The following is a 22,150-nucleotide window of genomic DNA, read 5'->3' on the forward strand; positions in this document are numbered from 1 at the left end:
AATTTCTTCCTATCTCTCTCTCTCTCTCGTTTCTTTGTCTTTCTTTCCCTCGTTCTTCAGCTCTGAATCTGTTTCTATATTTCTCTATTTTCCTCTCATTCTTAAAACATGTCTTTCCTACGATAACACTTAAACATGACGTCATTAAGTGGGATAGGGGCACATTAGCCCACGTGGAAAGATTTTTCTGTGTGCGTCCTTAAGGGCAAATAGATAAATGAACTTGTATGCATAATCCATTGATTTGTAAAGAAGATACTAAATATACTATCTCTTCCACAGGAATATGATCCGTAGTTTGTTCGTAGGATTAAACCAGAGAAAATGTTTTTCCCGCTTGAATACACAGCATGATGGAATGATACATGAGAGAGATGAGGCATGTATAATTTTCAAACTGCGGCGTTGTGCACGACAAAGTTAAACTTGGAAGAACGAATTAGTGCAGATGAGAAAACGATATGAGATTTGGAAGCTTACTGAGAGATTTGTGGTAAGATTTTTAACATTTATCTGCAACATATAACTACCTGGTATCATTAATATACAGGCATGGACACGTTCGGTTTGTAACGACCCCAGTGACTTTGACTTTCAATGAGACTGTTATAAGGTAGAAGTGTCTGTGACTGTACAATCATTTTAAATACTCGTATAATGTGTTTAGTGCTTGATACTTGTCTATACTACCATATAAATAGCAATTGATTATTTTAAGGCTCCAAATGTTTTCATACGATACTTTCTTTAGTAAGTGATGTATGAGAAGAGACAATTTGGCTCCAAATAAAAAAAATACTTTTTCCACCGATTTCACGTAATGTTCCTTCTATTGCAGCATGCTGACATGTGTGGTCAAAGTACTATCATTCGAACTGTCGTTACCCAAAGACTACGATAAGAGTAAGGTTCCAAGACCGGCCAAAGGTAAGCATAAATGCACTTAACTCTGGAATTATTTAATGTGTTAGTGAATGACATTAATTAAATGTTTTAAAAGTGTCCATGCTCAATTTTACAACTCAAGAAGTGAACTTTTAATTGGCATGCAGGAACATAGCTACGGTGTTACACAAAGTCCTTTCTTCTATTGTGTTCAGTCCACTTCAAGATATATGTACCTAATCTAATCGGTTTTCCAATTGTGCCCAGTGTTGGATTAGCTGAGATGGGCCATATTAGTGTGACGTCACGTTGGAAGATTGAGTCCAAACAAAGTAGTCACGTGGTTTTAGCCTATTCAAAACTATTGTATTTTCCATCGGAAGGGGTAGCTTTAAGAATTGTGAAAGCAGTTATGAAACAAAATTGTGATGCGTATCGTACATCAATGCAAAGATGAGATTTCGGAGAATACGTCTATATATAACACATTCCTTGCAGAGCATAAGGTAAGGAATAAATGGAGTAGGAAATCGAGTAACGCGAATGCCGGTGCGTGGTGCTGATCACATCATCTGTACAGTGGGATCCAAGAGTATTACCGTGCAAATTGTCCATGACTATTTTCATTAATTTTTCTCTCGCATCCTGTGTGTTTTTAAGTGATGGATTTTTATGTATGCTGGTGCAGAAGTTGTCAACAGCTTGTTTTGAGTTTTCTTTTAATTCTTGAAGCTCTTATTGGGTCAAATAAAGTGCACGAACATGGTGATGGACAATTTGCACGGTAATACTTATGGATCCCACTGTACATATGGCCGAGATTATCATTCAGTTGTACATGTTGCAATGTGCAATAGGTCACATTACCTTTACCTTTTTATGAGTATGTGAGTGTTTGAACGTACATGAGCAACTTGAACAATATTAAATAAAGTTAGATTTTTGCGTTCTAAATATCATAATAAAGAATACTTATGTGGTAATTGTGGTGATATATTAATATAGAAAAATTAATAATACATGTAGCGTACCATTCATTTAAATTTTTTTTTCTTCAAGGTATGCCAGTTGAAGTCTACACTAGGTGGCAAATTCAAACAATCACAAATATTGACGTGAAGAATCAGGTAAGTTAACTATTGTCATAACATAATAATATTATGTTAACCGATTTAAATCCGGGACAGAAAATCAGAAAACGCAAAGTAGGTTCTGGAACGTAAAGAACCTTTTTAGCATTATTCGTCCCCGGAACCTTTTTTCCGGATCAATTTAAATACGGTCCAAGTTCGGAATTGAAATGAAACAATACGCAAGTTGGACCGAATTTAAATTGTGCGAGAAAGAAGATTTCGATCCTGTTACGGAATCCAGTAGAACCCATTAGAATGTATTGGCTCCTGCACAATTGACAAACCTGGCTCTAGAAACACTTTTCGTCACGTCTACGCTAATCTTGTTCACCCTACGTCAAATCAAATGCACTGGTCGACATTTAGAAAAGAAACCCACATGTTTTCAAACCAACAGGTCATTCTGGAAATATTTTGAATGCTGATCACGCAAATGACATCCATTTTACCCTAGGTCAGGATTTTCACCCAGGTCACAAAGTTAAATCATTGAATTTTGGACATTTTGTGAAGGAAATTTTCATGAGGGATTTCAAGAATAAAACTTACGTAACCAAAATTCATACAAGTTTAATGCCAATGTGTCACATGAAGGTGGATTAAATGTTTACAATTCTATATTAATTTACAGTTCAAAATTGGATGATTTCTATTGCAGAAAATCAATAATTTACCACCATCTAAACAGAGCCATCTATTGGCAAAATAATGGAACTACGCATTTTATTGTGAAATTATGGCAGTTAATATATTGCTGTTTTCTGAAAAACTAGACGTGATGGGTAAAAATTGATTTCAGTTTCTGAATCAGCATGCTGAAATTATTCAGAGACAACAGTCATCTGCGAGACATCCAAACCCATGTCGACCAGCAGTGGCGGCGATTTGGTTCCAAAACCAAGGGGGGTGGCAAATACAGTATATTTCCCTTTGTAGATAAGGTTTAGCATAGTGCGAGGGCAAAAGTGGCGAAAAGCGGGGGGCAACTGCCTCTCTTCGCTACCCTAATCGCTGCCACTGTCGACCAGTGTTATTCATCAAGGATATAGGTTCTAAGGTTTATGAAACAAAAGTGGATATTTTCAAGTCCCATTACAAATCCACTTAGAATTGTCATTGCCATCATTCAAAACACGTGCTGACAATGTTTCCAGAGTTTCTACGAAATGTTGGACAAAATGTTTAAAATTCAGGTTAAGCAACGTAGAATTAGAGTAAATTTCAAAGTAAACGTCATGGCCATTCACGTAATAACACTTCTCATCCAAATCTGCTAAAGCTTTTCAAACGAGACTTTCTAATCACCCTGTATTTCTTGATTTATTTATTACAGCTAATATCGATCGACGCGTACGTTTACCTGGAATGGGAGGACCCAAGGATAAACATCACTGTTCATGATGAGGAGGACGGGCCATATATTAATATTCATGAATATGAACAATGTAAGGTATGGATGCCCCACATGCTCGTCGAATCAATGAGAGATTTGACGATAAGGACGAATGGCTTCAGAAAAATTTTCAGACTTGCCATCACGAAAGACAAACATGTACTGTTGCTTCTTGGGTAAGAATTGACATTTTTATTATACAGGGTGATTCATAAGTCGGGGAAAGATTTTAGAAATTTACTACAGATAGACTAAACGATACAACGGTGAGAGGTAATTCTGATGCCAATAGAACGACAGACCCTCAAAGTTTTTTTGAACACACCTCACAAATGCTCTATGTATCCATCTTTGCTGATGTGGCAGATATGTAACGGATACTTATCTTATCATGGTCGGTCAATGTCGCAGCTGAGGTGATACGGCTGCTAAGTTCCTACAGATTAGCGGGTAGTTTTCGAACTAAGACAAAATCGTCCCTGCACAGTCACACTGGACAAGTTCTTGAGTATCCCAACACACAAACGCGTTCTCACTTTTACCTATCGCCAAATGTCTAAAATGTTATCCGGACTTATGAATCACCTTGTACTTTAGGGAGTTCGTTTCAAGTCCACTTTGTGCGGAAATATACTAATCGCGACTCTAATTTATACAACTTAATTTTGGGTCATAATAACAGTGCAGTGTACCTCCGCCTGGATTAGAATCCGGGAACTCCTGATTACAAGGTGATATCGTTGGCACTACATTGGAACCCTACTTTAGTAAGATGTCGCTTAAAACTCCTAATAGTTGTACAGTTATGGACACTTCTGGGTTGTAACGATTCCATTGTACGTTAATTGGATTGCTATAATTCAGAAGTGTCCGTGACTGTACAAATAATGTTATTTAAAGTTGGAAACTGCAATTTTGAAATGCACGAGAAGGTAGCATGGGTATACCAGGGGAGTCTGAAGGTAATTCAGCCTCTAATACACAGACATTCACTAACACAAGAGATCAATTAATGTGATAATAAAAGTTTAAAACAGTTAGAAATCATTTTCTTAATCCTCCCATCCATTTGGAGAAAACTATTTTGAAAACGTAGAAATAACAGTAAAATAATATTATTAATAGAACTGAGCCGATACCGACGGATCGGTTTGAATCTATTTACCGATACTAACCGATACATTTTCGACATTTTAGTCCTCCACCGTTTCACGGGGTATGTAAAAAGACCGGGTGACATTTTCGTGGAGTCTAATTATCCTGAAAAGTATGCAAAATTCGATTTCTTTTCTAAAAAATTCTGTACCAGTTTTGCATGAAACGATGGATTGTGTGATCACATAACATGTATTTTAATTTTATGATGTAATTCTTGAATATTTTAAAGCAAAATTCTCTGTAAATTGATGCATGTAATTGGAGTAGATTGCTTACACAATAATATTTATCAATATTTTGAACACCTGTAAATTGTTACAATTTTCAGGAATCGGTATCGATGGGAATCGTTAAGAGTATCGGCATTGGTATCGGTTCAAGGTGCTATCGACTCAGCTCTAGTTATTAATAATAAAATATTATTAACTAACTAACTGTCTAGCCTTCTTAAGTCCGATGGTTTATGGCTGCAGCAACATAAGCCTTCCATCAGTCCCTAACCTGGGCAAGATCAATCCAATCTTTTCCATCCTTACCGATTTCCTTTAGGTCCATCTCAACGTTATTCTTACATCTTCTTCTTGGCCTTCCTACAGGTCTCTTACCATCAGGTTTCCCAACAAGAATCCTGTAAACTCTTCTTTACTCTCCCTTCGTGCCATATGACCTGCCCACCTAAGTCTTCTTCATTTAATTATTTTAAAAACATCTACACAGGAATACAAATTGTGCAGTTCTAAATTACGTAAAATTCTCCACTCACCTGTCTCCTCATCCTTTTTAGGTCCAAATATTTTCCTAAGGATTTTATTTTCAAACACTCTTAATTTATATTCCTCTTTTAATGTAAGAGACCAAGTTTTACATCCAATTTACATAATAAAATATTGCACTGCAGAAATGATTTTTTTTTTCAAGAAACGCAAATTCAAGACAATCTGCCAAATTCAGTGTGGCAAACAGAATGAAACTTGGTTAGTACGGTTAGCGGGAAAATAACAATCGTTCCCCTCATTCTATGCGGAGTTTTTAAACTTCGATTAAAGTAATGGTGGTTCAACGGAAGCCCTGAATACCTAATGAATACCTTCTTTGGTCAGGTAATATAATATTAGACAATAACAACACATGGTATCTGTCTATCTGCTGGACGTTCTTGTGTCTTTGCCGACATATGCCACCGTGCCTATCACCTATTACCTAATATAACAATGTTCCAAACCTTTTTTGAGAAGTGCATTTTAAAACTGTATTTTAATATGAAACGGTGATTGTGATTTATAAAAAATCTTATTTAAAATTTGTGGAATTACCGAGAAATATTTACGACACATTCTGAAGCTATTGAAAAGTTTGTAATGTTTACGAGGATAATCATCTGCCTTTTTTCAGAATTACTGTGAGATCTCCATGTGAATTTGATTTTGGAAACTATCCTTTTGATGTTCAGTGCTGTATCATCAAAACGGTACTATGTAAGTAAAAATTTAAATAATTTGATCTTGGTCAGCAACTCAGTGTTTATATAGTGTTTATATAGTTTATGTAAAGATTTAAAATCACTTTACATGTAACGTTTCAACCCTGTATTAGGGTCTTCCTCAGACAAAACTAAACTAGTTTGGTCCTAGTCTGAGGAAGATTCTGATACAGGATTGAAACGTTACATGTAAAGTGTTTTTAAATCATTATATAAACTGTCTTGGTCAGCATTTTTTTAAAAATATGGAAACAAGGCTTAATTGCTCAAGTGTCTCCGTTACCCATCTCTTCCCTATATTTAACTTTGCGGCAACTCTTTATTTAAGGATTCTAATTAAACCACTTTAGACAACTGGGCATTACACTCCTGCCCAGATATACTGTATATACTAGATTGTCACTCAAAGTTGTAACTTTAAAATTGAGAAGTTATTGGTTTTGAACAATTTCGTTTCTCATGTTTGGTGAAGTGTGTAACAAAAAATTAACTGAAAGCAATATTCCCACATAATTTACAAAGCAGATGCATTGTGGAATCTCATATCCATTGTAATTTATTGTTCTTAGATCCAGAACGAGTGGAAGATATAGTTTTGAAGTGGGCACCTTCGAAACCTGTAGTGTTCCAGACGTCAAGAACTCACTATGAAGATACTCCTGAGTATGTGATGAAGCTGTCGCACGACAAGGAACCAGTTCTCGTAACAAGGAAAAACTGTAAGTAAGAAATAGCTCTTCTCGAAGCGGCTTCTCGATAAAGCAGTATTAAATTGCATAGAATCTGCAGCTTCTCGTTGGGGAAGCGTTTATGCATGTGCAACTTTTCCTGCGCATGCGTGTATCTATGCGCAAGGGGCTGTATGATGCGCACCATCCTCTCATTCCAGACACGGATACGAGTGCAACATCATGCGTACATCATTCTTTTGCCCATGGATGGCTGAAAGCGATCTATCATAGTGGACAAAATAACGTTTTTCATATTTTTCCTTTGAATCTCATAACTTATACAACTTCTTCATAAGAATTCTTAATTTTGTCCAAATTAATTTTGCTCATTAGATTCATTACAAAAATACAAATATATATGTTGTAGTTTTAGAAATCATCAAGTAGTAGTAAATTTGACAAAATTATACAAATAGCTACATGCGAATTATGATGCATGAATCTTACACGCTCTAAAATAAAAACAGTGTTAAGTTATAAGCTGCATTGGTGAGACCAATGTATTTATTATCACCAACAACTATTTTTCATAAAAATAAACATAAAATTCTATAGTTCTTGTGCAAGTTATCAACAATTTCTTCTTCACACAAGTTTTTGTCTCAATCTCACTAGTCACTTTCTCACTTTAGCATTTTACTCCCAATTGACAAAGAATGGAAGAAGACAAACAGATGGTTGTACAGTAAGAGGGGCAGAAAGAGAGAGGAAGGAAAATTAGAGATTAGAGGTGGAAGCAGAATTTTAAACTGATTTAGGAGAGGATCAAGACTCTGCAAAGGCTGAGGAAGTGAATACAGAGAAAGAAAGAGCAAGATATTAGATACTGAGGAGGATTAATGCTGAAAGAGATCATGACTTACAAGATGGCTGCAGTGTCAAGGAAAGAGAGAAAGAGAGAGAGAGAGAGAGAGAGAGAGAGAGAGAGAGAGAGAGAGAGAGAGAGAGAGAGAGAGAGAGAGAGAGAGAGAGAGAGAGAGAGAGAGAGAGAGAGAGAGAGAAATGAACATGAAGGTGGAAGTCTCATCCCGGAATACATCAAAGCGAAGAGGGATGAGATGAAGATAAAATTGGAAACTAGAAAGAGAAGATTTGACGCTGACAGTGAAAGAGATTAAGGCTCACAATGCACTGTAGTGTCACGAGAGAGAGACAAGGGGGGATGCTTGTGTGTTATTGAACTTAAATATCAAACAAAGAGCGAACATCTATCATATCATTCCTAATTACAGTACAAATGTCTGGGCTAGTGATGCGACTTGAAATAAGGCGACAGGCAACATCCTACATCCTTCAGTTCTACTTACCAACAGGCTTATTCGTGATCATCTCCTGGGGTAGCTTCCTGGTGTCTCCAGAAATTGTTCCTGGACGCATCGCTCTACTGGTCACGAATATCCTTACGCTGGTCACCATATTCGAAGCAACAACGTAAGCAATTTTTCATTATTACTTAAATGCAATCTTTAAATAAATTACTAGACATTCTTTGTTGGATCACTTTATACATTAGGAGAATAACCTAAATTTGTATGTATAATTTTAAGTCAGAACAGCTCAGTGCAATTCACCCTATTTGCGGAATTCGGAATTTAGACTTATTTCAACAATTGGTCATGCAACAGTTATGATATTGAAATAGCCCTGAACAGGGCCGGCAATTGGCTGCCAAAATTGAGGGCAAGGACAGTCTACTTTATATTGGTAGACAAGGCTTAGCATTAAGAGGCCATAGTGAGGGGCCAAAAGTGTGTGGGGCATTCGCCCCCCCACCTAATCGCCACTGTCCTTGAATCAATTTGGAAGCCTCATTTCAGATTTAGCAAATTCAGAAATTCTGAAAGCAAGTTCCAGGTAATTTTTACAATTTGACACTCAGGCTATAGTACTACTGTTAATCTATACTTTGGGTTTTGTACTTTTGTATATGAACTGTTCTTTTTTCACAGCACCTTGGCGCCCCCATCTTTGAATATCAGGGCTTCTGATGTTTGGGTCCTTTCCTGCATTGTTTTCGTATTCCTGGCTCTACTCCAGTACGGTGTGGTGCTAGTGACTGAAAAGTCCAAGGAAACTATAGCAGATGACGTCAGTAAATTCACCAACAATAAGCTACTACTTGTAGATGACAATGTAGATAACAACGTCAAGAACAGAAAGGTAATTTCCGTTGTTGTTTTAAGTATTCCTGGTAAATAGAGGATAATTATATGCAGGGGTGCCCACAGGGGGGAATATGGCGAAGGTTGCGCCATCAAAATTTTTGTGGTGGATTTCTCTACTTTTAAATAATATAAAATTCAACACTTACATATTTTTTCCAAAATATATGTAAAACTTTTACACCTTAAATGCACAATATTTAATCCATTAAATGAAGAAAATAAAGTGTTTAAGGGTATTATCGAAAGGGGGGGGGGGATATCCAACTATTACATATTCGGCCTTAATTGAAACGTGGGTTCTGGGGGGATTCTGAATTAAACGTTGGGGGGGGGGGGGACAGTATCCAACTCTAGGTCTTAGATTATACAATAACTGAATCGGTCATACGGCTGGAGCATGTTATTTGGTTTGCTAAGGTTGAATTTTCTATCTTTATCTTAAGTTGTGTAACAATTTGTGTTACATACTCAAATTGTGAGTTTCATAAACTCACTCACAAACACTAATAATTTAATTTACTACATTTGACCAATCAATGTGCTAGCTTTAAGTTTATTCGAAAATAAACTATTTTGTGGTTATTATGATGAACAATTTTAGGGACAGTCTTGAGTAATGGACACCCCTGTTTAGGAAGGAGGGGCAGATCAAATATAGTGTTCAGTAAAGCTAAGGAAAGAGTTACTTTCGGTAAACACCTTGTCGTAATTAAATACTTTGTATGGATTACTATATGGTTTGAGGACGCGAATGACATGATTTTGGAGGAGATGCGCCATTTGCCTTGGAGGGGATGGGCACCCCTGATTATATGGTCCGTAAGAGAAGTTTAAAAATAGATATAATTGAACGGTTCGATTACATGTATGATTCCCACACCAAGAAAGAGACAAACTCACCGAAATTTTTTACAGTCCTCGTAAATGTTCAATATGTCCATCCGTTGTCACACGATACACATCGAGTATGTTGTTCATTTCTGCTGACACCAAACGCAGCATATCACAAGTGACTGTGCTAATAGCAGCGGTGGTTCGGTGTGACGGATCATGGAGGTCCTGCTGGGGGGTGGGGTGGTACTTAGATGTGATCCTTGACGTAAGCCCGCAAGACGAAATTGCACGGAAACAAGTCCGGTGACCTTGATGGCCAGTAAAAGAACGAGCAACGGTTTGTTCGCCTGGTTCGTCGCCATGATCGCACCTGTGTTACTGGCATCTCTGTTTTTAAAACATACGCTTGTGCAATGTAAAAAAATCTGGGAGGGATTATTTTTCAATTGGTGTGTGATTGATCACATTTAAAAAAAATCAAAAAAAAAATCTTGCACGAACTTTGCAATAACCTTGCACAAATAAGTTGAAGATGCGTCTTCTTGTGGCATGAATGGGAAAGAAGAGTTTACAGAATTCTTGTTGAGAAACCTGATGGTAAGAGAGCTGTAAGGAAGGCCAAGGCGAAGATAGAGGGACAACGTTGAGATGGACCTAAAGAAAATCCGTAAGCGTAGAAAATATTGGACTGATCTTGCACAGGTTAGGGACAGATGGAAAGCTTGTTTTGTTGCAACCAGAAATCTTCGGGTTTAGGAATGCTAAAGAGTAAGTATGTGTCTTCGCATGCAAGCACGTGACTCTCCCGATGGAATAGTGTTAACCAACGGGTCTCGGGTTCGACACCCGGTGGAAGTCACATACTGATTCAGATTCCACTTTAAACCAGTCCCGATTAGCCTATCTGTGCATAAAATAGACTTAAAACAACTCGATGTAAGCGTGATTTGGTCTGTGGAAACAAACCAGTTCATTGACATCCCCTGGTTGAGTGCATGCAATTTTTTTTTGGACCTATTAATGAACATAACTCATAGCATTATAAATAAATATTAGATTCTAAGTTCGTTTTAAAAAATGTCATCTTTGAAGCAAGTCAAACCTGGGTAACTAAATTTTAACATCGGCATTTTAGACATACATATATTTCTACTTTTAATTGTTATAAGTCAATATAATGCCAATTGCAGCCATGTTTTTACTCCCATTGACAGACAGACATGTAAATTGTATTATATAAAATTTCCAATTAATTTAGAAGCTGGTATTTGTTTTAATTTCACATTTTCCTATCTTCTACCTGTAGTACGAGTACTACAACGGATATAGAGCGAAAGTGTTACTAAATTCTAAAGATAACTTGTTACAGTTACTGAATGACTTTCAAAGTTTAACAGTAGCTACATACATATACATATTTGTATTTTCCAGAAATCGTTGAAGCAGCTGAGTATTGTCAGAGCCTGCCTGAAGTGCTTGAGGAAGAAGAAATGGAACATTTATGATCGAGCAGCCATCTTTGTTTTCCCTGCATTGTTCGTTGTTTTTAACGTGTGGTATTGGTGTTTTTACTTAGGTTACAAAATCCAGAGTACAGTGGGTTGTGAGTAATTCGTGTGAAGGCGTAAGGTATACAAACTTCACAGATTAGTGTAAAGTTAGTGGTTCCAGAAGCCTTCAGTACTGCTGCGTGCTAGGATGCGCTGCGACCTCCAACCCATGTGGTGTATGGAAGTGGATATGTGTGTAACGTCACTTGCTAGATTATGGCTTGTGTTTGGTCTTTCGGCGGGTGGCCTACATGCTGACAAGGAAAGTCGGGGGAGCGGCGAATACGCCGCAGACCACCCACACAACAGCGGTGGCGCCAAGAGTTACGAAGTCGCGGGAGGAGGTGCTGCGCGCACCTCGTTCTATAACAGGTTGTCTGCCAAAATAAGAAATCCAAATTTCTTGACTTCATTACTTTTTCTTGACCTTTCTTTCTTTTGTCTTGATTTTTTCCCCTTTTTCTTAACGTATTTAATCGTTCCCTACTTAATTATAGTTGGAAATTAAGAAGATATATATTTTTTATTCAATTATTAAATCCCTACCACAAGGATGGTTAAGATGAAAACTGAAGCTGTGCTTTAACAAGAGATTTAGACTTGCTTTAATTATTAATGCATGTAAAAATTAATGCTTCAGACTTCATCCTGGATGACGAGGGGTCACACTACTTTAATATTTTTACAAAACTTCACGCATGTGAGAATGTAATAATTACGAAACAAAGCGAAAAAATCTAAACCACTACTCAATACAATATTGGAATTTTTAATATTAAATTGCCGGATCCTGTAGCTGAGTGGTTAGCACATCGCGCTGCAACGCCAAGGATACGGGGTTCGAATCCCGCTCGGGCTTTGTTGCTTGTGAATGTCCATTCATCAATTTCATCATTTCATCCCTCATCCCCACGTTCACAAATTAGCCAAGAGGCACAAAACGCGAAATAAAATAAATCAAATGAAATCTAATATTCAATTGTATCAAATCCCAGTTCAGGTTTATAACAATGTAAATTCACTATACTGAAAAACAAATATCAAAAAATAATTTACCACAAGTATAATTTCTTGACTTACCTGTTGATTTCTTGACTTTCTCTCGACTGATAGGCTGCTGTGTTTCTCATCGCGCTGGATTGGTCGCTTCCCCGCTACCCTTGCCAGCATGTAGGCTGACTGCCGTAAGACCAGACAATAGCTATAGCATCTGATGTCTACATAATACCGGGTGGCCAGAATTAAAGTTACCCAACTCAGAGTCCTCTGTAGCCTGTTTGAGGCATCGTAGAAATCTGAAATTTGATGAATCCACTATGCAGAACATGGGGAAGAGGATGGCGATAAAAAAGGTTTAATTTTCCGCCACCAGGTTGAAATGTGGCGCTGTACTTCCATGATGGTTGTACAAATAATCACGTTAAGCGATTTAGCTGAGTTATTAATTAGAAAGACATTTGTTAGTGGCTCGTTTATTGCAAGATTGCAAGGTGCAGGCAAATCCATAACCAATTGGAGCAGTTTACGTCATTATTACAACCCATCATGGAAGTACAGCGCCACATTTCAACCTGGTGGCGGAAAACTGAACTATTTTTTATCAGCATCCTCTTCCCCATGGTCTGCATAGTGGATCCACCAAATTTCAGAGTTCTACGATGCCTCAAACAGGCTACAGAGGGCTCTGAGTTGGGTAACTTTAATTCTGGCCACCCGGTACATGACCATATTGTCGTATGAGAGTTATAGGAACGTAATTCCAAAAATGCCGTTTCCAGTTTTGTTTCAATAAACTCATGTGAAAACTGTATTTGGAGTCAGATCGACATATCTCCACTTCTATTCCTTTTTTTTTAAGTCAGATATATTCCTAAGAATACATTATTTCCTCTCGCCTGTAAATTTCATAAATTGGAGTCACGTGTCTCCGGTTCTTACGCTACGATATGATTTGTCACAGGAAATCTGGTTCCTTGCGTGTGGCTTTTAGCAACATTTTATGAGTGATTTAGCTAATTTTCCACCAAAAAGGTGTTACCAGTTAGCAACCCTAGTAACACACGAGCAATATTCCTTTGTTATTAAAGGTGAAAACATTGATCCATGCAAAATTGAATGTACCCCGCATTCGCAGGAAGCAATAGCAGAAGGTTAACATAAAGATTGCAATAATTGTAACGAAAAATATGCACTTATAAAGTCGTAAATTTAATGTAAACATTACTGCTTAAATATACGTCATTTTGTAGCAGTTTAGAGTGCTTTAAGTTGAAACTCAGTAGTAAAATAGTGCCTAGAGTGATCTTATTACGAACAATCTCTTGTTTGAGCTTGGAGATGTTCTACACTGCCAAAATCAGAATGAATATCCTTTTAAGTGAATTTAAGTTCGCTGCACGGTACATTTTAGAATATTAGTGTAGTTTGAATATATAGTTAGAAAGAGCGTTGTAATTGTGACGACAAGTTTGTGTTCTCAAAGAACGCCTACACTTTGGTAACTCTCTTCTTCTTCTGATACCATGTCTCTAAACACGTGCGTGTTTTGTTATTTGAAAGTTTGTTTACAAGTCTGTGTTTGTTTACGTGATTGTGCGTTTTCGTGCAAAGATGTACGACTTTAACACTCTTAAAGCCATAACTGATAATACCCTGTATCAATCTTCTTTATGGTTCAGAGCTAATGTTTTTTTTTTTGCTGAATGAAAGTAAAACCCAGCATATGTTTTTCAGTCTTAGAGACATCCCGATCGATAATAGCTCAGACAATGTGAAATTTCTAGGTATTGTCATTGATAATAAATTATCATGGGATACATAACTGCCAAGCTCTCCAGGGTTATATATTTGTTAAGGAATCTAAACAGTCATGTACCTGAAGATTACGTAAGATCAGCTTACTTCGCTTTCTTTCAAAGCATTATTTTATATGAAATTTTACTTTGGGGGAACTGCAGTTATGTACAAGAAATTTTAATACTGCAGAAAAAAGCCGTGAGAATAATTACCAACTCACACAAATTAGTTCATTGTAAGCCACTGTTCATTAAGTTAAAATTTATGACTGTGATAAATCTATATATTTACACTGTGCTGTTGTATGTAAAGAAACATTTGCCACAGCTACAAAGTAGGCAAGATGTACAGTGTCTCTCAAAAGTTTTAGGACAACGACATTTTAAACTAGGCAACCCAATTTACACAAGCCGTTGGTGGGTTGCGTGCAGAGTTAGGCTCAATTTCAGGGTTGCCACATGCACAATAGATATTTATAAAATACGCGAAAGAAATATAAACAAGTATTATTGTATAAAATTATTAAAAATATCACTATTATATCGCAAATAACAAAATTCTTTCTGAAAGAAAAAAATTGGTTTCCTAGTATTTCATCGCTGATGAGTCTACAGTAAGGAAAAGAGGTGAGAGGAAACGAAAGGTTACAAAAGAGAGGAGAAAGAGAAAGCGAAAGGAGAAAAGGAAAAGTAGAGGAGAGAAGAAAGATAGGATAGACGAGGAGAGGAGATGTAGTGAGGAGAATGGAAAAAGATTCGAGGAGAGATGAGGAATTAAGAACAAAGAAGAAAAAAAGGAGGAAAACGAGAGGAGAGGAGAGGAGAGGAGAGGAGAGGAGGAGACGAGAAGACGGAAGTGGAGAGTAGAGTAAAGGAGAGAAAAAGAGAAGAACGAAAAAAGAGAGAATAGTGCAGTGGAGTCGGAAATCTAAGACAGGAAAGGAGATAAGAGGAGTGGAGAAGAGTGGGATGGAGATAAGATGCGAGAGAAGTAGGGAAGGCGATATGAGATAAAATCAGAACGGAAAGAGGGGAGAGAAGAAGGAGAAGGAACTGGAGAGAAGAGGTAGTTGCAGAAAATATCGTCTGAGCGTCAAGAATGGATGCATTGGTCAAATTATCGACATGAAACATTCAATAACATTTTGAAATGTACTGGAGAATATATTAGATCGGTGCGAAATGCCTTTTGGCTGAGTTCAGAGCAAATTAAAATCTTCCATGTAAGATCTTTGATTTTACCTGCGATTACACCACTAAAAAAATGAATGTAATTTTTAATATTTATAAGAATTACTCAAATTTTCTCCACTTCTCGGTTCGTTGAAATGGAGATTTTGTAATTCAATATTTCCCCTCCCCCCATCATTAATTCCAAACTGAATCATTCCGTTTCACACGGCGTGGACAATGAACACAATGGGATATGTCTAAAACTTACGAAAATTTTCTGCCACCGGAAGGGTTTGAACCTACGACCATCACATTGACAATCCTGAACGGTAGCCACTACCCTACAAGCTTTAGCTCCTTAAACCAGCTAGAAGAACCACTACACCACGCCTTTACCTTCGAATGAAACAACAATTTTTTTTAAGTATTCTGTCCCTCCAATATTGTAAATGTCGTTTGGTATACGTGTAGTTGAACTTTTACTTTAATTTTGATTCGCTTTCTTGTAGTATAACCGATATCTTCGAGAAATATTTTTCGAAGTGATTAAAAACGAGAATATTGGTAGTTGTGAAAATGCGAGTTATTTCTTCTAACTTATTATTGTGATTAGACATTATTAATGGAAAATATCTAGAGGCTTGAACATTACAGGACGATGTTCTTTTCCTGTGATACTGTAACAGACAAAATGCTTGTTTACTGATGCAAGTCTTGTGTCCAGAACAGTCTTATGAAATGTATTTGCTGTTGCGTAAGGTAACACGAAATAATTACACCGTGTGCGAACTACCAAATCTGTGCAACGTTATACGTAAACAGGCGGAAAATTTTATTCATAAAATCACTTCACATTTGACAGTGCTAGTCAAGAGAGACTCGTGGGACACTGTGTTAAGGTGCTAGACTGAATCCTTCTAATTTTTCTTCCTCGAAGAATAACAATTTCTAAGGAAGAGCAACAGTGATGATCTTTCTTATTTCTTTTAAATGTTTACACTTTCCTTTAATTGGGTTAAAAATAAATAAGAATATTGCTTGCATTTCTGTCATTGACGTAGACCAGAGAGAGAGACAGACAGACAGACAGATATTACAAAATGGTTCAAATAGTGCGAGCGCCATTAAAAAGTCATGATAATTCTATGTTGCGTACTTAGAATTATTCATACAATAAAGAACATGTATAATTGTGAGTTAACAAAAAAAGAAAACAATAATAAAGAGACATTTTCGCATCACGATTGCAGTTCGAAAAAGTCGGGACAGGGATTGAAAGTAACGCACTGTCCTGACTAAATCGGTGAATCGGACGTCTGGTAGCATTGCATCAATGATTATAAAACTAAAACCACCCAATATTGCAGCTTGAAGACTTTTGGCCAAGAAACAGATTCATTTTTACAAAAGCAAAATTGAAATTTTTACTCATTTCAAAAATCGACGATGTTATTTTCGTATTTATTTATTTATAAGTTCACATTTAAATATTTTAGGGTTCGAGGGGGAAGCATGGCCCACATGGCCCCTCCCCTGGGTACTGACCTTACGTAGACAGTGGAAGAGAAATTTGGAGAACCTTTCTATTAAATTTAGTATTTACATTCACCTTATGCTCAGATAGGTTAAACCGTTTATTGACAATCTTGGACTTTCCGTTTACTAGATAATATTTGGGTTTAAACGACGGGAGAACATTGGTCGAATTTCCTTTCTTGCTCTTCTGAGAGAATATATACTTCTACAATAGCAATCGCGTTCGGAAACCGTGAAAAAAATTACTTGGTTTTCTAAGGCAGACAAGCTTGGTACTCTAGCTTGCTCGCGATCAAAGTGACGCACTCACGCTATTTAGTGTTTTGCGATAAGAAGCGGCCTTGAATAGCGTGAGTTTACGTATACGTTATACGTAAACGTAGCCTGTTTACGTATAACGTTGCACAGATTTGGTAGTTCGCACACGGTGTAATTATTTCGTGTTACCTTACGCAACAGCAAATACATTTCATAAGACTGTTCTGGACACAAGACTTGCATCAGTAAACAAGCATTTTGTCTGTTACAGTATCACAGGAAAAGAACATCGTCCTGTAATGTTCAAGCCTCTAGATATTTTCCATTAATAATGTCTAATCACAATAATAAGTTAGAAGAAATAACTCGCATTTTCACAACTACCAATATTCTCGTTTTTAATCACTTCGAAAAATATTTCTCGAAGATATCGGTTATACTACAAGAAAGCGAATCAAAATTAAAGTAAAAGTTCAACTACACGTATACCAAACGACATTTACAATATTGGAGGGACAGAATACTTAAAAAAAATTGTTGTTTCATTCGAAGGTAAAGGCGTGGTGTAGTGGTTCTTCTAGCTGGTTTAAGGAGCTAAAGCTTGTAGGGTAGTGGCTACCGTTCAGGATTGTCAATGTGATGGTCGTAGGTTCAAACCCTTCCGGTGGCAGAAAATTTTCGTAAGTTTTAGACATATCCCATTGTGTTCATTGTCCACGCCGTGTGAAACGGAATGATTCAGTTTGGAATTAACGATGGGGGGGAGGGGAAATATTGAATTACAAAATCTCCATTTCAACGAACCGAGAAGTGGAGAAAAATTGAGTAATTCTTATAAATATTAAAAATTACATTCATTTTTTTAGTGGTGTAATCGCAGGTAAAATCAAAGATCTTACATGGAAGATTTTAATTTGCTCTGAACTCAGCCAAAAGGCATTTCGCACCGATCTAATATATTCTCCAGTACATTTCAAAATGTTATTGAATGTTTCATGTCGATAATTTGACCAATGCATCCATTCTTGACGCTCAGACGATATTTTCTGCAACTACCTCTTCTCTCCAGTTCCTTCTCCTTCTTCTCTCCCCTCTTTCCGTTCTGATTTTATCTCATATCGCCTTCCCTACTTTTCTCGCATCTTATCTCCATCCCACTCTTCTCCACTCCTCTTATCTCCTTTCCTGTCTTAGATTTCCGACTCCACTGCACTATTCTCTCTTTTTTCGTTCTTCTCTTTTTCTCTCCTTTACTCTACTCTCCACTTCCGTCTTCTCGTCTCCTCCTCTCCTCTCCTCTCCTCTCCTCTCCTCTCCTCTCGTTTTCCTCCTTTTTTTCTTCTTTGTTCTTAATTCCTCATCTCTCCTCGAATCTTTTTCCATTCTCCTCACTACATCTCCTCTCCTCGTCTATCCTATCTTTCTTCTCTCCTCTACTTTTCCTTTTCTCCTTTCGCTTTCTCTTTCTCCTCTCTTTTGTAACCTTTCGTTTCCTCTCACCTCTTTTCCTTACTGTAGACTCATCAGCGATGAAATACTAGAAAACCAATTTTTTTCTTTCAGAAAGAATTTTGTTATTTGCGATATAATAGTGATATTTTTAATAATTTTATACAATAATACTTGTTTATATTTCTTTCGCGTATTTTATAAATATCTATTGTGCGTGTGGCAACCCTGAAATTGAGCCTAACTCTGCACGCAACCCACCAACGGCTTGTGTAAATTGGGTTGCCTAGTTTAAAATGTCGTTGTCCTAAAACTTTTGAGAGACACTGTACATTCCTATACTACAAGAAACAGCAGGCGTATAAATATACCCTATCATAGACTCTCAAAATCATTGAATAGTTATGAAGCTCTAGGATTAAGACTATTTAATAAGCTACCTCTTGATGTGACAAATATTCCTATGAATGTATTTAAACATAAACTGTATGCCTGGTTAGTTGCTACACCATTGTACTCAACTCAAGAATTTCTTGAAATTAAAAATATTGTATTTTAGTGCAACTTAAACGTAAAACAGGTTATAATTTTATATTATTTTATAATATATGTCACATGTATTTTGTTCTTGATGTTGTTTATTGCTGTACAAGCTTAATGACAATAAAATATTATTATTATTATTATTGTTATTAATATCCACATGACGTCAGTCCTTGGTTCATAAATTAGAGTCGAATGGAACATCGGAAATGTGATATCCACGCGTTGTAATTGTTTATAAAGAGTATTGCGATGTTTTTGCCGAAGTGGGCATTAGAGAAACAAATGTGTGATTGATTGTGTAGGTTCTCCACACTGACAGGAAGTTGCAGGCACTGTATGTGAACTGGGGTGTATTACGACGTGACCGGCACGCATTCGCATTGTAAACACTGATACTGCATGCGGTAGATTCATGTTTTGAAACCAAGGACTTTTGTTTCCAATTTGTGCATGCCAGTTATTATAGGTAGTGGTATGTTGTATTTGTTGGGTGCACCAATCGTCCCATTGCTTTTCTAATTTGATTTTGAACCGTGGGGGGAGGTCAGTGCAAGGCAGACGCATCGGGGTAACGTGTTCTCTCGTTCTCGCCTGTTCAGCCATTACGTCTACTCGATCGTGATATTTATTTAGGTCACTGTGTGCTCGGAAATATGTGAAGGTCGCTGACAAATCTTTTTGTTGTATAGCATGAGACGGAGAATAAGATAGGGAAATACGGTCAACTTGTATGTTGCTGGTGATAGCGCTTGAAGTACACTCAATGCGTCCGTGAGAATTAAAGAGTGAACGAGTCGTTTCAGGGCAAGTTGTAACGCTTTAAAGATAGCATAACATTCCGCCGAGAATATAGACATGTTTTCTGGGAATGAAAATTTTTGAGTGATATTTTCGGATGGTATGTAAAAAGCACATCCCACTCCGTCTGCAGACTTCGAACCGTAAGTATATATAAATGAAAGTTGATGTGGGTCATAATACTGTGTAATTTTCGTGTCTGTCATGATCTTCATAGTGTATGTCTAATCGGGGTTCTGTGGGAATGGCCAGATGGTATATGAGTGGGTCGGGATCGTAAAGGTGAGGTGGTATGTTCCAGGGTCAATATTGTAACACTGTAAGACAAAGAAACGTTTATGGGGGGGGGGGGGGTGAGTTCTGAAGTTTGTGCCACTGTCTTTGTATCGCAAATGTTTTATTTAAGTTCGTGATGTGCATCAGGGGTGCCCATCCCCCCAAGGCCAATGGCGCAATCCCACCAAAAGTCAATGACGCACCCCCCCCAAAGCCAATGAAGCACCCCCCAAGTTCATGTCATAATCCCCATAAAGTATTTACTTAGGTCAGTTTTTTCAGATATATGTGTTTTTTATTTAGATGTAATGAACACTTCACTTGATACTCCCCGTCCTGAGCTATTCCTTTTCTTTATCTAACATGTCACTATCACATTAAATACTGTGTAGTGCAAAGTGGAGACTCGATGATCTGTTTTGCGTCTAGTATGAGCAAGATTTACCATTAATCAGGGGATAAGAGATGAATTGCCACATCAAACTACATGGATATATAGATAACTCTCAACATATTTAACATTATGAAATGCATTATGATTTTTAATCTGATTAAATTTATATGAAAGAACAATGTGCGACTTCTGTTAAGAGAAAATATGTTGCATATTTGGAAATACAATAGGTAATTATAATTAGAATATATAATATATATTATATATATATATATATATATATATATATATATATATATATATATATATATATATAATAGAATTTTAGTAAAGGCATGTATTGACTTTTTACTATTTATTTCTTGTAGTCATTCATTAAAATATGTATATGAACAAATTGTACAATTGTTTTCCTAGTAAGAGCTAAAAACTTAATATTTTGTAGAAAGAAACCAATTAATCGTATATATTGAACCACAGCTTACACAGTACTACATTTTTAAAACGACAAGAAATGTTAAGAGTATCAAGCCATATTATTATTTTTGATTATTTATTCAAAAAGAATATCAGAAGTAATAGGTATGTGCTGTTTTCAAATTAATGTTTACTTACAAGACAGCATTGATACTAAAACAAACTTTAGTATGAAGATCATAATATAAGCTATTGTCTCTGAATACTGGGCCTTGTGAAATATCTCGTATTTCATCATTTGGAATTTGTGCAACAATGTCACTCTCACTACACAAAACAAGCAAACTTGATAATCACGAATCCCCCAAACTGGAACGCAACCTCCTTTTACTCGTAACCTTTAGTCGAACATCACCCCATGACCGTGGATGCATTACTTCCCCAAAACAGTTCATCATAATCCCCCCCCCCCAAATCGTTTGGATGAATAAGTAATAATTGACGTTTATTTGAATACAATACCATGTTAAACTGTCCATATATTCTTAATAGTTTAGTTTTGCAAATAACGGAAAGCTAGCACATTGATTGTTTAAGTGTAATAAGTTAAATTATATAAATATGCATTTAAACAGTGTTTGTGAATGGAGAATAAGATTTATAAAACCCACAATTTGAATATTTAACAGAATTTGTTACACAACTTAAGATAAAAAATTCAACCTGGGAAAACCAAATAACATGCTGCAGCCGTGTGACCGATTCAATTATTGTTTCAGGAGAATTACAGAACCTTAGCTAGAAATTCCTAAGCTAATGTCGAGAATTTATTACGGTTCTTCCTTAAAAGAACTCGCCCCCTCTGCTTGGGGTAAATATAATTATTTTAGTAATCCATAGCAATAATTACATGGATTCTATCTTTAATGCAAATATCACTTGTTAAAGTAAAATTGTCCTGCTACAAGATGTTAGAAATGCGAAGGAATTTGATATTATTTATTTTTATTTCTCTGTTTTATCGGGTAACGTGCAAGATGCAACTGTATGAAGTACACTTAGTACAATTATTACAGCCCAAAGGATGCACCTGCATTAAATTAAGCAGAATACCAACACTATAAGCATTATATGTTAAAAAGTGATGTTCTGTAATGTAGCTACAGTATAAAACTTGAG

At 36.6% G+C, this 22,150-nt stretch overlaps 1 protein-coding gene across 1 annotated transcript; it reads left to right on the top strand.

Annotated features, from left to right (window-relative positions):
- Nucleotides 1–358: 358 nt before the first annotated feature.
- LOC145990136 (glycine receptor subunit alpha-2-like) lies at nt 359–11,565 on the top strand. Its single transcript, XM_083125799.1, has 9 exons — nt 359–493; nt 839–927; nt 1,945–2,012; nt 3,352–3,587; nt 5,962–6,044; nt 6,619–6,768; nt 8,013–8,211; nt 8,730–8,940; nt 11,211–11,565. Exons 1-9 carry the CDS (start codon nt 462–464, stop codon nt 11,388–11,390), a joined length of 1,248 nt encoding a protein of 415 aa, XP_082981925.1. The 5' UTR covers nt 359–461; the 3' UTR covers nt 11,391–11,565.
- The last annotated feature ends 10,585 nt before the right edge of the window (nt 11,566–22,150 follow it).

Source organism: Lepisma saccharinum, chromosome 7, assembly GCF_977018435.1.
Source record: "Lepisma saccharinum chromosome 7, izLepSacc3.1, whole genome shotgun sequence".
Taxonomy (NCBI): domain Eukaryota; kingdom Metazoa; phylum Arthropoda; class Insecta; order Zygentoma; family Lepismatidae; genus Lepisma; species Lepisma saccharinum.

What these genes read in the sequence shown, in the direction of transcription:
- LOC145990136 (XM_083125799.1), top strand. Translation starts at nt 462, where the DNA reads ATGAGATTTGGAAGCTTACTGAGAGATTTGTG. An exon ending in GGTTCCAAGACCGGCCAAAG is followed by an intron (nt 928 to 1,944) that starts GTAAGCATAAAT and finishes TTTTTCTTCAAG; the next exon opens with GTATGCCAGTTGAAGTCTAC. An exon ending in CATGTACTGTTGCTTCTTGG is followed by an intron (nt 3,588 to 5,961) that starts GTAAGAATTGAC and finishes GCCTTTTTTCAG; the next exon opens with AATTACTGTGAGATCTCCAT.